Source organism: Penicillium cosmopolitanum (assembly GCF_028827165.1).
Source record: "Penicillium cosmopolitanum strain IBT 29677 chromosome Unknown utg000012l:1.0-3308103.0:1.0-3310761.0, whole genome shotgun sequence".
NCBI classification, from domain to species: Eukaryota; Fungi; Ascomycota; class Eurotiomycetes; order Eurotiales; family Aspergillaceae; genus Penicillium; species Penicillium cosmopolitanum.
Window position 1 is genome coordinate 655,508 of NW_026622682.1, and position 14,996 is coordinate 670,503.

The 14,996-nt window shown below is 46.7% G+C and overlaps 7 protein-coding genes across 7 annotated transcripts; 3 read left to right on the forward strand and 4 right to left on the reverse strand.

Annotated features, from left to right (window-relative positions):
• Positions 1–202: 202 nt before the first annotated feature.
• N7509_013014 (Zn(II)2Cys6 transcription factor) lies at positions 203–2,711 on the forward strand (the record flags this gene model as incomplete). Its single annotated transcript, XM_056637651.1, has 8 exons — positions 203–249; positions 370–758; positions 815–1,356; positions 1,412–1,685; positions 1,739–1,914; positions 1,969–2,143; positions 2,202–2,446; positions 2,496–2,711. The coding sequence occupies 8 exons, from the start codon at positions 203–205 to the stop codon at positions 2,709–2,711; spliced, it is 2,064 nt and encodes a 687-aa protein (XP_056481158.1).
• A 240-nt stretch (positions 2,712–2,951) lies between these two features.
• N7509_013015 (NAD(P)-binding protein) lies at positions 2,952–3,782 on the reverse strand (the record flags this gene model as incomplete). Its single annotated transcript, XM_056637652.1, has 2 exons — positions 2,952–3,506; positions 3,573–3,782. 2 exons carry the CDS (start codon positions 3,780–3,782, stop codon positions 2,952–2,954), a joined length of 765 nt encoding a protein of 254 aa, XP_056481159.1.
• A 424-nt stretch (positions 3,783–4,206) lies between these two features.
• On the forward strand, positions 4,207–6,457 carry N7509_013016 (fungal specific transcription factor domain-containing protein; the record flags this gene model as incomplete). The annotated part of the gene is made up of 2 exons (XM_056637653.1): positions 4,207–4,222; positions 4,398–6,457. The coding sequence occupies 2 exons, from the start codon at positions 4,207–4,209 to the stop codon at positions 6,455–6,457; spliced, it is 2,076 nt and encodes a 691-aa protein (XP_056481160.1).
• Positions 6,458–7,147: 690 nt separating this feature from the next.
• Positions 7,148–8,647, reverse strand: N7509_013017 (uncharacterized protein; the record flags this gene model as incomplete). The annotated part of the gene is made up of 1 exon (XM_056637654.1): positions 7,148–8,647. The coding sequence occupies one exon, from the start codon at positions 8,645–8,647 to the stop codon at positions 7,148–7,150; it is 1,500 nt and encodes a 499-aa protein (XP_056481161.1).
• A 743-nt stretch (positions 8,648–9,390) lies between these two features.
• On the forward strand, positions 9,391–11,322 carry N7509_013018 (uncharacterized protein; the record flags this gene model as incomplete). Its single annotated transcript, XM_056637655.1, has 4 exons — positions 9,391–9,680; positions 9,748–10,892; positions 10,951–11,024; positions 11,086–11,322. 4 exons carry the CDS (start codon positions 9,391–9,393, stop codon positions 11,320–11,322), a joined length of 1,746 nt encoding a protein of 581 aa, XP_056481162.1.
• Positions 11,323–12,068: 746 nt separating this feature from the next.
• Positions 12,069–12,662, reverse strand: N7509_013019 (pyrroline-5-carboxylate reductase family protein; the record flags this gene model as incomplete). The annotated part of the gene is made up of 1 exon (XM_056637656.1): positions 12,069–12,662. One exon carries the CDS (start codon positions 12,660–12,662, stop codon positions 12,069–12,071), a length of 594 nt encoding a protein of 197 aa, XP_056481163.1.
• Positions 12,663–13,342: 680 nt separating this feature from the next.
• Positions 13,343–14,146, reverse strand: N7509_013020 (pyrroline-5-carboxylate reductase family protein; the record flags this gene model as incomplete). The annotated part of the gene is made up of 1 exon (XM_056637657.1): positions 13,343–14,146. One exon carries the CDS (start codon positions 14,144–14,146, stop codon positions 13,343–13,345), a length of 804 nt encoding a protein of 267 aa, XP_056481164.1.
• Positions 14,147–14,996: the final 850 nt, after the last annotated feature.

Genomic DNA, 14,996 nt, shown 5'->3' on the forward strand with positions numbered 1-14,996 from the left:
GGGGTGCAAGGCTCGGAGGACGCAGCCGATATTTACCGTCCCAGGGGAAGGCCCCGAACTTTCATCATTGCGGGCGCTAGTTGAGTTGAACTAGCGCGGGGTAGCTGAAGGAAGATCAATTTCGCAGCAGAAATTGAATGATTCTCCCAGCTTCTGCCCGTATCTATCTGAGGAACGAAATTCCAAGAACTTTGTGCCACAGATGGGACAGTCGTCAAAGATCCGTACGCCTCAGAGGGTGGTGAATGCGTAAGTACCAATTGTTTTCATGAAGCTCTGACAGTGAGTTCGGATTGGATGTCCGAGCTTGAACTGGGAGCTCGATCCCAACCCTGTAAATTAAACTAATCAGGGTTACTCTATCTTTAGATGCGTACGATGCCGTCACCACAAGATCAAATGCTCAGGGTCCTCCCCTTGTACCCATTGCCAGCGTCGCAAAGCAAGCTGTGTATTTGCGGGAGAAGAGCCCAAAGTGCAGATAACCAAAAGACGGCTCTCCGAATTGAAACAACGCACATACGAATTAGAAAAAGAAAACCTGGCACTTCAAGAACGGTTGAAAGGGAAGCAGAATGCTGCCAATATTCATGAACCTACTCGGTCTGGTGCTTGTGTGGACCACGAATATCCCGATTTCTCGTTCTCTACACCTGGGTCTACCTCTGATACGCAAGTTGGAGTGGAGAGTCCAGAAATACAAAACTCGCTCTCTACTGGACCGGCAGAATTCATCAGGGATATTACCGGGGATCTTCGTACGCACTCAGTTCTCCATTCATTCCAGCGTGCCCATTGCTAATTCCCGTGAAAGACCATCTAGGACACACATCCAATTGGTCATTGACTATGCGCCTGCTCCAGATGACCCATCAAAATCTTTACAATTCACCGTGCCCTAATGGTGCTCATCATGTTGACTCCATGACATATGATTTTGGATGGAATGGTATAAGGCACGCGATTATTCCCAACATCCGCGGGTTGCCGTCCTTGGACCATGCGTTATTCCTCATCAAGGCCACAGAGTTCCACACATCACCAATGTTTCACTTATTTGATGAAAAGACGTTCATGGCTAAGCTGTACTGGTTTTACGAAGACCCAGTAGAGAGAGTACATCTTTCAGGACTCTGGTTTATCCACCTTCTTGTTCTTCTAGCCCTAGGAAAGGCTTTTCATGGCTCAAAAGGCACCGGCAATACTCCACCTGGGGCCGATCTGTTTGCAAGAGCGTTTATGTTACTCCCAGACTACTGCTACCTGTGGAAAGAGCCTTGCATTGCTGGAGAGCTTCTTTCTTCAATCGCTCTCTATCTACAAAGTATAGATTGGCGAACTTCTGCACATAACATGGTCCGTTCTTCCAGAAGTCGCAATGCAAAAGCTCAAGATGCTTACCAAATTACAGATCAGCCAGGCACAGCGAATCCTTCTGGTGCACGGATTCCACGCGAGCATACATCCGGACCTCACCGACATGGCAGAGCAGACCAGACGCCGGAAAATCTGGTGGACAGTGTTCATTCTGGAGCGTCGACTGTCAGTTCTAATGGGGTTTCCTTTAGGTATTAGAGACCAGGATATCCTCACTCCACCGCCGAGCATCCCCGAGTCGCAGTCCCAGGCTGAAGCCGCAATAGTCCATGTGAAATTGTCAAAGGCGTTTGGTCACATCGTCGATAGTAAGCTGATCAATATTTCCGATGGATGGAAACTATTCTTAATTCAAATACAGCGATCTACCATGGCAGTGGCGCGTTAGGGTCTACTTTCGTCAAAACAGCGCAGGGTGTACTCCACGACGTTGCAAATGTTGCGTCTGAGCTCGGGGCTTGCCTGCCACTCCCCGGGTGCGATTCTATGAACGGCATATCAAGACACACTGCCTATATGAATCTTTTCTACCATGATGTAAATTACCTTCACCGGTATGAATTTTCCAAACTAATACACATTTTGAGACAGTGTATAATTCTATCGACTCGACCTTTTCTTTTCAACCTCGTCGAGAAATGTATCCACCCCGAAGTCCTGAATGCTCCAGTCCCAGCATCAATCAAAGGGTTGATTGAGATATGTATTGAATCGGCCAGAAAGACAGCATATATCCTAGAAGAGGTCATGGATCAGTCTCTCTTAGGTCTTTTGACCCCTGCCAATAACACTCGGCTTCAAATTCGCTAATCATGATCTTTTAGACTGCTTCTTGCCTTTTCATCTTGAAAGTACTGTTTCGGCTGGGCTCGTGATCACTATGGCTCTGATGATCAACCCCGCATTTGTTGAAGTATATTCGCAGACGATGCAGACTCTTTTCCGAATTCTCGACAAGATGATTGACGGGGGCAATCTCATCGCAGTTGATCAAAAGAATGAGCTTATTGAACTGCAAAATAATCGTGCACTACTGCAACCCATGAATAACTCAATGACCCCTGACCAAGTGATAGAGGCGGTTGAATCCCCCCCAGCGTCGGGCTGAAGGCACACAGGGCATAGCTACCCAGATCACCGACGATCACATTCCCTATATTGATGCAGGTCAAAATTCTGGTAGATCTGGACCTCCTTCAATGGATCTGGGACGAGACAAATCCTATATAGATCCGATTTTTGATATGTCACCATCTCAAATCATGTCCGTGGTGGACTTGCTGAATACGGATGACCTGATTGATTGGATCACGCTTTCTAATGATGGTGGTTAAAATAGAGCAGAGGAGGCTGTTGATTGACTTCGTAGCCCTAAGTCGGTTGGGAAACCCCCGAAAGATTTTCCGATTAGCGACTTATGGGTTCATCGCAAACGGCACATACAACATGGATATACTACTTTAGTATCAATCGACAGACTAAAGCTTGTTCCAAGGTTCTTACTAGTAGTGGATTCAGTAAAGATTTCCCAGTCAATTTCTTTTCAAAGGGCTGATGGTCTAATTTCATTGAATTTATACACAGCGAGCTCCATCAACCAGAATCTCAATTCCGCTTATAATAGAGCTGGCGGGTTCAGCAAGAAACAAAGCAACATTGGCAACATCAGATGGCTCAACGAGTCGACCAATAGGAATTGCCTCGCATTTCGCCTTGATAATCTCAGCCGGAACAGGTCCATCTCCGATTCCAGCAAACTTATTGAGCAGTGGGGTGTTGCCTGATGTTGGGCAAATGGTGTTAAAACGAAGCTGGTCTCTAGCATGCTCCAAGGCCATGGATTTGGTCGCCGATGATACTCCCGCCTTCGTCGCATTGTACCATGTCTGGGTGGCGCCGGGGCGAATCGCGTTCTCACTAGAAATCACGACGGTGGACCCGGGACCATTTTTCTTCATCTCGGGGACGAGAATCCTTGACGCGAGATAGATACTTCGAACGTTGACATTGAAAAGTCGGTCGAATTCTTCGACAGTTACGTCGAGACCAGACTTGTTCGGGTATGACCATCCAGCATTGTGGACCACTATCGAGGGTGCCGTTCCGAACTTGGCGATCGAGGTGTGAAGCTAAATAATCAACCAAGTGTCAAGTCAGCAAATCTTCCATTTTATATGTTTCGGTGCGTTAGATACCGCTTTTTTCCAACTCTCTTCCTCGGCAACATTGGCTTGGATTTGATATGCCTGTTGCTCGGAATACCCTGCAACAGCACCATCTGCGGCCTGAAGGTCCATTCCTAACACAAAGGCGCCTTCACGAATGAATGTCTCCAAAATTCCGCGTCCAAACCCCTGAGTGGAGCCAGAGACTAACGCAATCTTTCCTTCAAGGCGTCCGGGCATTTTGCAAAATCAAAACAAAAAATTATAAGTGAATAGATAGTGAGAGTATTCAAATTGTGTTCCTTGTCATCTTTTAATTCGTATTTTCGAACCTACTTATACCTAATTAACAGTTTATCTGGTGGGGTGATCGAATCTTTGACGGCAGATGCCACATAGTTCGTGCTCGGCCCGGGATGTGCGGGGAACTCGGAACAGGCATCCGTGTTGTGATATAGTTAGTTGTTTTGTATTTCGAATGTCTCCCTCAGACTTCAAATGAGTTTCATCTCGGGCCGTAGGATTCGAGAACACAATCAATGGCACCATCAACTTCAACGCCGAGTGATTTGCGCCGAGCGCCCGTGTGAGTTCCCTACCATTACCCTTCCGACAAGGACCTAGCTTGCCCTATACTAATCACCACTCTAAGTGCTTGTCTGCAATGTCGGAAGGCCAAAGTACGTTGTCTGGTCTCTGCTCATTTTGATCGATGTGACCGATGCAAAACAAATGAAACCGAATGTGTGTTTACTCAGCCCAAGAGAGCTAGGGCCAGGGCCCACCCATATCCCACACCACTTCAAAGAAGAGAGGCGCTAAATAGCGATGATTGCCGTGGGTCTCATCTCCTAGATAGCCTTCCTGTCGGTGATCAAGAAGTGCGAGCAGAGTCGCCCTCAGACGGTCCATCCCCTCCCAGAGAGCCGCCATTTCGACCACCGAGCCCGCGAGCGAATTTCGGAGACAGTCAACACCCGCCGTTGGAACATGACGAACCAATTATTACCAATGCTATACGCACGAGGATATTAAAGGCATTAGCCACCATCAAGCGCAGACGGGGCTCTCCATTTAGTTTTGTCACCTCAGGCGATAGTCCCTCCTTTAGTAACAAAGGGGAGTCCAACGCTGAGACGCCGGATGGCGCCTCATCACCAGGATTCTCAGGGCGGTCACAGGAAGCATCATTCTCTTTGAAGCTATCGTGTATACTTCGGCCCTTGAGGAATGACGCCCACTCTGGAAACAATGATGACGACTGGAGACCCATGGGCTGCGTGAAGATGCCCAGCTATCTCTCTTCGATGACCATGGGGCAAACAATCACAGACCCAATAGATGGTGGAATACTCAGTCTACGGGCATCTCACGCTCTTTTCGAATTTTTCATGGTCCAGATGAATGCCAAATGGGAATATATCCTGGACCCGCACACAGACACTCACAACAACATGCGAAAGCGAAGCACATTATTGTTCGCCGCAATCCTGTTTTGCTCATCCAAATTTGCCAAATTTACTCGTGACGCAGTAATATCATCTTCGGATCCATTCCTACAAAGTCGACTCTGTATCCTGGCACGAAACCTAGTTATAAAAACCCTCGCGGAGGGAGACAGGTCAATAGAGACAATGCAGGCGCTGTACTTGCTCGTTTGCTGGAAAGATGCTGATGATGAGATCTCTTATCTTCATAGTGGATATGCGTTTCGTATCCTCCATGACTTGGATCTTGGGCATGGTGTTTCTGATGGACGTGAGATGGCGCAACGAAAGCGAACATGGCTCGCATTGTTTCGGCAGGATCGACAGCAAAGTCTATTTTTTATGCGGAGGGGCTCTCTTGGCCAGGGAGACGATAATATGCATTTACTTGGAAACCTTGATAATTGGTTGGAAAGTCCATACTCGTTGGCGTTGGACTTTGCTGGTTGCTGCAGCGCAGGTATACGCTGCATACAGTCCAAGCTACGACATATGGTCCAGAAGGCTTCGGTGTCGATGCTGCCGTGTCTGCTTGATCTCATGGACACGGAACTGGAATCATGGCGAGTGAAATGGAACGGTCTTCTCGAGGGGGAAGGAAGAGCAAGAGCAGAACATGACTCGTTCGTTCTGCCTGGAGCGTTATATGCGGATAGGGAGCACCTGGCCACTCTTGTCGGAGTATGGGAGAACAGTGTTAGACTCAATCTGTCTTCTGCCATTTTTCGTCAAGCCCTAATAGGATCTGTATCATCCTCGCTACATCCCATCGATCAAGGTGTCCAGGCACCTGTAGATATCGACCTGTCAACCATGAAAGAAGTTCTCTCGCCTGGTCTACCGGGACTGACGAGCAGCGTGGAGAGTGCATTCGAAACATTGCGTTATTTGATGAGATTTCCAATCAGTGACATCCGGAGGGCTCCTGATGCGATTCTTTTGCTCGCTCCAAACGCGGCGCTGTTTCTATGCTTACTCCTCTGCCTACCGGGGAGTGGCATTCTCGGCCCAGGCTTTCAGAAAACTGCAGTTAGCTTGATTCGAGATATTGCACAGCATATGCGGCTATCTGTTCAAACGCCGCAAGATATCGTCGCTCTACTTGCAACATATTTGGAATCCATCGTTGATCTTTTGGGCCCATCGGGATCGGAGGAAAATAGCTCCATGTCTCAGTCAGCCTTTGATATGAATTCGCTATCTGGAGAGAGAGACAGTATAGACTTTGACTTTTCAACGTTACAGGCAACCCAGATTCCGACCGATGGTCTTATAGCACACGGCTTTGGTGCCGATCAAAACGACTCCATGGTGGGTATTACGCAAGAGTCAAGTCAAAACCTCCATGTTCAAAGTCTGGCTAATCTGCTAGATGGTTATTTCTTTTGGGATATACCAACTGTTTCGTCTGCTCCAAACATTAGCTAGTCTTATCATAATATAGTCTATAATATTTCAATAAGTATACCATAGGCGTCAATATTCTACCAACTACTAGTAATGCCGCGAGCGAGTCCAAATTAGATACTCCATAATAGATATTTATGGAGAAATATTATGCGCCATGATTTGTTCAAAATACTATCTGAAAAGAGACATATACAATCCTGCTATGGAACTATATTTCACAAACGGAGGGCTGCTAAATGGACCACCCTTTTTGCTAAACGGACCATAGGCCGTTCCCAAGGCCTGAATCTCGACTTGTATGTGATCTCCATATAACCTTGGAACTTTAGATATACTTCATCTACGTCTAAAGTGCTGTCAAAGTTTCTAATCTCTTCAAGTTGTTAACCTCTCTGGTCTCCGTCTTCCTATAGTTAGCAGACTAGTACCTTCGTAAGATAGAATAGATAATATATTCTTTCCTAGATAGGTACCAATCTACTATTAGAGGGCAGTAACTAATTGTAGACAATAGAAGTTTACAAACCTTGACAGTACTACTGTAGACATAGTTTAAGTGTATCCAAATTCGTATAGAGATCACATACTAATCTGGATTCAGAAGGGCCCATTGTCTGTTCAGCCAAAAAGGTTGTCCATTTCGCAGTCCCCCACAAACAGCATTCATGGCGGCATCGAAACTTGAATATCGCCAGGGGAATGGACGGACTAAGAGTTGTCCGCACACGAAAAAAACCCCGATACTTTCCCTTCATTGTATGAGTTCTTAATGTTGAGCACGGTTGCATATGTCCCCCCAACAACAATAAAAACCCCCGCAAGAATCATCAATATTCCCAGAAGGAGTGCTATAGTCTCCTTTGATCCATCTTTCCACTTCGCTAAGGCGAGGGGCAACCATTGTGTAGTTCGGTATTCGTGACTCCCATCGTTCCTAGCACATTCTTGAATCCTCGTTGGTCTTTCAGCAATGAAGAACAGAATCATGATACCTGGAAAAATGGCGGTGAAAACAGGGTTTACCAGTGCACCAACCAAGCTTAAAAAATCATCAAAAAACGGGATTATTCCCACAATGATGAAAGCGAGGGCTGCTGTCACGGCCATCGATCCTATCCATGTTACCCAGTGCTTTATCGTATTTGTTTGAAGATGGGGCGTCCCACGTAGGATCCTAACAAACCAATATTTCGCAGCAACATGACTCCATAGGATTGCTGTTACCACCAGACCCGGCAAGGCAATTCCATAGGCGATCTTCTTGATCAGGGGGCCGGCGGACCCTAAGGCTGGACTTGAAAGATACTGGCCAACCTTTCCATAGACTATAGATGCAATAATAATGCAAGTAGCGACAATGAATGATTGGCCGCAAATGAGAGCCCGTGTGAATAATTCGGGTCTTTTCATCTCGGCCGAAACGGAGAAGAAGGTGCCACTCGCCCCAACAGCAAACAGCTGACTGGATACAGCTCCCATGGCCTGTGAAAAATTCGTCCTAGGGAATACGCGAATTTCCAGATCAAGAGGGACATGGCTGTTTAATGGAGCTGCTGCTGGATGATCCTGGGCCAGGCAGGCAATGGCTGTGACCCAAATAGCAATAATTATACCAGCAACGCCCACCCAGCTCAGCCAAGAAACCCTTTCCAGAGACCGGAATGACGTTCCAAATATAAAGGCAGCAGCGCATGCGACAGCGACAAATACTGTTGTACATGCGCCATTGTCGGATAACGCGTTCAGAGCCACAGACGTAGTAAGCAGTCCGGCGCCGGCGACCAAAGTAAGGTAGAGATAGTATATCACACCCATCACCTCTTTTGCCGCTGTTCCGAGTATCATCTCTGCTGCGTCGCCGATACTGTGAATCTGTGGAAAGTATTGTCGAGCATTCCCACTGACGTAGCCAGCAATTGTTGTCATGCATGAAAGAACGACAAAACAGAGTATTCCGGGAAAGAATCCCAGTGTGTGGAATGTAGAAGGGAGGCTGAGCGCGCCCAGACCAATTTGGAGTTTAGCAATAAGAATAGCCGCCCCTTGCCATGACAGAGAGCGGAAGTTGATATCAGTATCTTCGACGTCGAAAAGGTCTTGCTGTGTTGAGATTTCGGTTTTGGGATCAGTCGTTGAATTCATCTCTTCGAAGCCACCATGCTCGATATGATGTGTTGTTCGCTGGTTATCTTTCTTGATTCCGTCCATTTCAGTTGAATTTATGGAAAAGTAGACAGGATATGAGATGATGTGGATTGTAGCATGAAAATACAGGAAATGGCCTGGTGGGATGCGCAGGTGAAGAGGCCGTGTATTATCTTCTCGCTATCCCCTCTCCCCTCGGCCCGGACTAGCACTGCAACGTGTCGTATTGGCTACCAGAATTATTGGCAGTGCCTACAAACTTAAAAGACAAGTTCCGAGCCTAATCTGAACTTTCGAAAGACTCAATATATTCAAGGCATTTGACCTCCAACAAGTGGATTCGTCTATGGAGTTGAGCCAGACTCCGAGCTTACGGTGTGAAAATACCTGATCGAGCTTGAACGCGAAACAAATGCCAAGTATCTGCACATTGCAACCTGGCATGATTCAAATGATTTTGCCTTAATGGTCACATTGCTGACACGGCAGCCTGCTCGGTCCGGCAAGATCGCAAAAGCTTCTCGACATACATCTACTCCAGGTACCTTCTGCTGCTTGCTCGGACCGAGCAGCCTTGGCACTGAAAAATCATCTTTTCGTCATTGATTTATTACTGAAAGCGACAGTTTCCTAAGCTATTGTGAGTGAATAACAATTCTTCCGTCTGCAGGGTTCACGGAGTCGCCGGGCCGAGAATCGCTGAAGCTGAGGCGCGCATTCTTATTGAAGTTTCTTGAATCTTGCCCTTCACCATCAGTCCTCTGCTCCCCTTTTCCCATACGCAACTTTTCATGTTGAATTTCACTATGTCGTCTCTCAATTCTTTGCGGCGACATATACCTCTCCTAAGTAGACACCGTCTCTTGCCGAAGCACTCCCCTTCCTATTCCCGATCTGTTTCAAAGGCGACCGCGCCAGTGTTTAATGGCTATCGGCCGCGCCTTGGCCACAAAGGAATTGTACTTGTTGCCAGTGCTGCTGGTCTAACCACTCTAGGTCTGATATGGAATGGACCTGGCAACAATGTTGATCAGGATTCGCGCGATAGAACTGCACTGTCCCATGTTTCGCTGTCAAAGCTTATTTCAGGCTGGATGTAGGTATTCTAGAATCATTTCACAGTTCGTTTATCTTTTAAAGTTATATTAGCTGATAAGTTGCAGCGCCTTCGCATTCTGCTCTTCCTCGACATGGGTTGACATGAGCGAAGCCCTTTACAACTTCTTTTCGCGAATCCCGATCATATCTTCCCTGACTAGAGCCATTGTCATGCGAACGTTTTTCAACCAGTTTCTTGGAGGTGAAACAGCATCCGAATGCACGAACAAGATTCAAGACCTACGAAGAGAGGAAATCGGTACCTTATTGGGGTATAATATTGAGGCCGAACTTGATGGGTCCAGCAAGGACACTCAGTTGATTCTTGACCAAACACAACATGTTCTATCCTCTATTGATTACCAAGCCAAGCTTGCAAAATCATTCTGGCCACAAGGGTATGCCACCAATACTGGCGGTGACAATCGATGTTGGGTGCGAATCAAAGTTACTGGATTACTACCACATCCAATTGCTCTTTACAACGGCTCCAAGGCCATCCTGAGGGCCAGAGAACAAAAGGGACTCGACAAAGACGTTCCTTACCCTGGACTACCCCATGACGGCGACTGGGAAGCCGCTCTAAGCGGGACGGAGGTGACTGATTCCGATCGTACAGAGTTGGTAGAGCTTAGAGCCGTTCTCGATAAGATTGCAAGCAAAGCCAGAGATGCCAACGTGCGTATTGTTATCGATGCTGAGCAGTCATGGTATCAGCCTGTTATTGATAGTCTTTCTGACGAACTCATGCGAAAATACAATTCGCTTGACGCACCCCCCACCTGCATTGCTTCATTCCAAGCTTATCTTCGGAGGTACCCCCAGCTACTAGACCAACAAATTCAGCGCGCCGAGGAAAAGGGCTATAAGCTACTGTTCAAACAAGTTCGAGGTGCCTATATGGTCACCGAAAATTCACGGTGGAAAGAAGAAGGTCGCGAAGGGCCTGGTCCAGTTTGGGCTACCAAAGAAGAGACTGACGCGAGTTACAATTACGGAGTTGAGAAAGCCATATCTACGATATCCGATCAGATCAAGCAGCATGGACGCTCGAATCTCAGCGCCATCTTGGCGACTCATAATTCAATCAGTGTTGATCTCGGAGTCGCACTGCTAGAAAAATACGGCTTGGCCAGGCGCGAGGCCCATGGTGACCAACTTGTTATTTCCGATGAAGCAGCAGGCAGCATTTCTTTTGCTCAACTATATGGTAAGCCAGCGTTGTTCAATGCCAGATGGCCCTCGACTCTGTTCTTACATTCTTATAGGGATGAAAGATGATCTCACAAACAAAATTGTCGGTTCTATTCGGGCGCAGGGTGGTTTCCCACTGGTTGTAAAGGTACAGAATATATAACTTACACCCAAACCCGGAAGGCTCAGCTAAACATTTCTTCTACTAGTCAATGAGTTATGGAGATCTGAAGGAATGCCTTCCTTTCTTAGCCAGACGGGCCACGGAGAATAAAGCAGTCCTAGAAGGACGGGAGGTGCAGCAGCAGAGAGGGCGCGACTGGGACGCGAAATTTGGCGGCGTCTATTGCCTTTTAAGCACGAATCATGCAATTCCTAGCTACTGTTTCATAATGCAAGGAAAATCAGATTTATTGTGGGAAATTAATTTTCGAGCTTTGTCATAGTGAATCGAAAAGCCTAATCGTCAAATTAGATTATACGGCTCTTATGAAAGTGTTTTTTTATTGACAACATGAAATAGTTGACCTTGGGCCGTGGCATTAGTTACAAGAATGTGACATGTCACTCGGGTCCATATCCGAGTTTTCAAAACAGCATGGTTCGAAAAGCTTCTAGTAGTTACTATACAGGGCGGATGGGTACCCCGATGCTAGAAGATTGTCGGCCTTGTTTCAAGCACACCAACTAAAGTGAAAAGGATCGGAATGTCAGAGCAGAAGTAAGACTATGCAAAGATTACAATCATTAGTAGCCAAAAATACGATACGAACAGCGTAACCCCAAGCAAAACCCTCAAAAACGCGCAATCTACGCCTTAAAACGGTAATAAACCAAAACAATAACAACAACGGACAATAACCACGCGCCACTTGCCACTACGGCCAAATATCATCTACGGTTTTCAAACACCCGTCGACGGTCGCGAAGTCATCGTGACTGCTACAGGGCTCGGCCGAGAATCTCGGCCGGTGTTCCTGCGTTCGTAGTGGAATGTTTCCATTTTTGCCTAGTCATTCTCATATGCACGTACATTTTCTAGCGTGCGTAATGGCTAGTATGTGGAATCTTGGAATAATTCAATCTCGCAGGAGATGTTTCAAAGAATACTATGAACATAGAATGAATAGTAGGTATATCGTATGGACATTCGCACTCCCGCATCTTTAGGTATCCCATATTAAGAAAGCTATCAATTCTTCCCATAATCCCTAGCTCGAGCTATCGCCGTAGAAGCAGTGCGTTCCAGAATTTCGGACAGTTGGCTGTTCTCAAGATTGGATATCGCCTGCCCTGTGATGCTTCCTGGTGCAGAAAGGGACCATTTCAGGTTCTCTGGCGTAGTTCCAGAGAGCATGAGGCTAGCCATTCCACGAAAGCATTGAGATGCTATGGCAATAGCACGATCTTCGGGGACACCTTCGGAAACAGCCTTTTGTGAAATTTTCTGCACCGCCAAGGCCATCAGCGCGTTGGAAAATGCGCTCATTCCGGTCGCAGCGTCGAAGTATTCACTAGAAACAGGGAAAACCTTGCCAACCTGATTGAAGATCCATGTGGCCAGTTCTATAACCAGCTTCTCCTCGCGCGTACCTCTATTTGTTATCAGAGTTGCCGATTCATGCGCTTCGACTCCCATTGTTGGCATTGCGCGAACAATTCGAAGATCATCATGTGTAAACTTTTGAAGATCATCTCTGTCCCCTCTGATGGTTTGCACTATGTCGGCGCGTCGAGTCCGTGCTAGAATGCTAATCATGGATTTGTGCCTCAAGGCCTGTCTCATATTGCCTTCGCCGAGGACTTCATGGATCTTTTCTGGGGAAAAGCAAATAAAACAGCATCGGCATTGTTGACCACCTCAATATTTCGTCCACAGACAAAGCTCTCCGAGGAAATCCTGCCGTCAAATGATTTTTGGAGTTGTTTTTGTGCGTCACGGCTGTTCAGAGCAACCGTTATTTTGGAAATTGGACTTCGAGGCTGATTAATGGATGGAAGTATCGCTGCAAGCAAAGCACTCCCAATATGTCCTAGAAGGGAGTGTTAGCTGAAATTGACATCATGTGCGCTACATTACTAACCGCAGCCGAGGAATGCCAGATGAACAGGCCGACCAGCAATCGCCATCTTGGAAACAGGTAGAATGCAGGGGTATAGTTTTTGAAAGAAGGCAAACAGAGATGATGCGGATGCTTGACAAGACAAACGGGCGGTTACAGATATTTATGTATTTGCGCTTAGCCTTGGGGTTTTCTAATCTCGGACCAGGTCCCCGACGGTAACCTAGTACATTCATACATTCAAAAGGCTACTAAGATATTGAGGACATGTAGGTATCCACCGACCTGGCGCTCCAAATATTTTAGTCTATCTCCGAAAATACGCTGCGGAAATATTCTTCTTCCTTTGGCAAATATCGAATCAAGGTTTCAATTCTAAGCTCTATGCGACGGAGCATGTGAACTAAGATGATGACATACTTTTCGACTTTTCAGCTGCTGCTAGGATAGCAGTAGTGAATGCTGAACGAACACCCAGTTTCTCAAGTTCCAAAAGAGCCCGAATGGAGCAACCACCGGGAGATGCGATCTTCTCCCGTAGAACGCCAGGGTGGTCGCCTGCAGGGACAAGTTTCATCATTCCAATGGCACTGTTCACAACAAGATTTTGCACTTCCGGTCTTCGAACGCCTTCGGCAACGGCTGCATCCAACAGTCCGTCGATTGCGAGGAGCAGTAGAGAACCCGCGCAACCCACTAGCACAGCGCAAATGTCAAAAGACCCCTCTGGGATTTCATACGCCTCTCCGACTTGACTAAATATCCAGGATGCAATTTTCAAATTGCGTTTCGTAGTCCCGATGCTTCCCGTCCAAAGTGTCACAGCTTCTCGGATTCTGGCAGCCATGTTAGGCATTGCGCGGACAGCTTGGATTGGTGTCTCACTGTCCGATGGTTCGCCTCCAAGGACTAAACGCTCCACCTCTTTCGTGGTAATTCCTGCCATAATGCTGACGATAAATTTACCTCGCAAGGTCTCTTTGAAACCTGGCTCCGCGAAAACTTCAGCGCGCTTGATTGGTTTCATTGCCAGGAAGACAATGTTCGCATCTTGGATTGCACGTACGTTCTCCTGCTTTGTGAGAACTGTGATACGATGTAGACTCGCGTCGAAAGTTTCCTCAACGCGCTGTTTAGATGATTCTGTTCCGACGGTGGCTGTAAGATGCTTCACATGAGGTCCATTGTCGCTCCTCGGTTCCAGCATGCCGGTAGCGATTGCAGTCCCAAGGGTGCCTGTTCGATTTTGTGAATAAGCTAATTAGACAGCCGGAGTCATGATTCGGTACTTTGCTTACCGCAGCCAATAATGGTAACTCGTAATTCGGCGTCCATTGTTAGTTTTGATGTGGATTTCTTGTCATGAAATTGTTCGCTTGGTTGACAACAATATGACTTTTTACTTGAATATTTGAAAGAGTCAACTGCTACCCCGCAAGTAAACAAACATATCTCACTGTTTTGTCCCATGCAATAGTTCCTATCGTATCTGTATCTCGGCCCGAGGAGAGGAGTGTTAGCTATTCGGCAGGATGTGCCTCGCAGAATGTTCGGACCCCGGATCCGATTGGAAAGCAAAGGAATGACTATGTTTGTATCATGACCGTGAAGAAGCCCTAATGACTACCAGGAATGATCGAATCCCGTAGTAGAACCTTGGAAACTGAAATTAAGAGGAATAGGAAGACAATGGAAGTACCGATAAGAAACTTGAACTTGGACATCATCAAACAGTACTTTGGTCCGCAGTTACATATATATATTTACACCTTGGAACTCCAGGGCGAGGGGCTGATCCATACAAAAATGAATTATGATAAATCATTTTCACTTATAGTATGCAGATAATATAGACTGGATAATGTCTAGCGAGCCATGATGGAAATGGCATCTAAACAATCAGGACCAAAGCGCAGAGCTTTACTGGGAGTAGGACAACAATGCGAAATTGTAACGTCTATATTGAAGCTGTTGCTGATTTCCGGAATGAAGGCATCTATCGGCAATCCGGATATGGCTTAGGCCACTATGTATTCCGGATCTGACCAATCGAATCA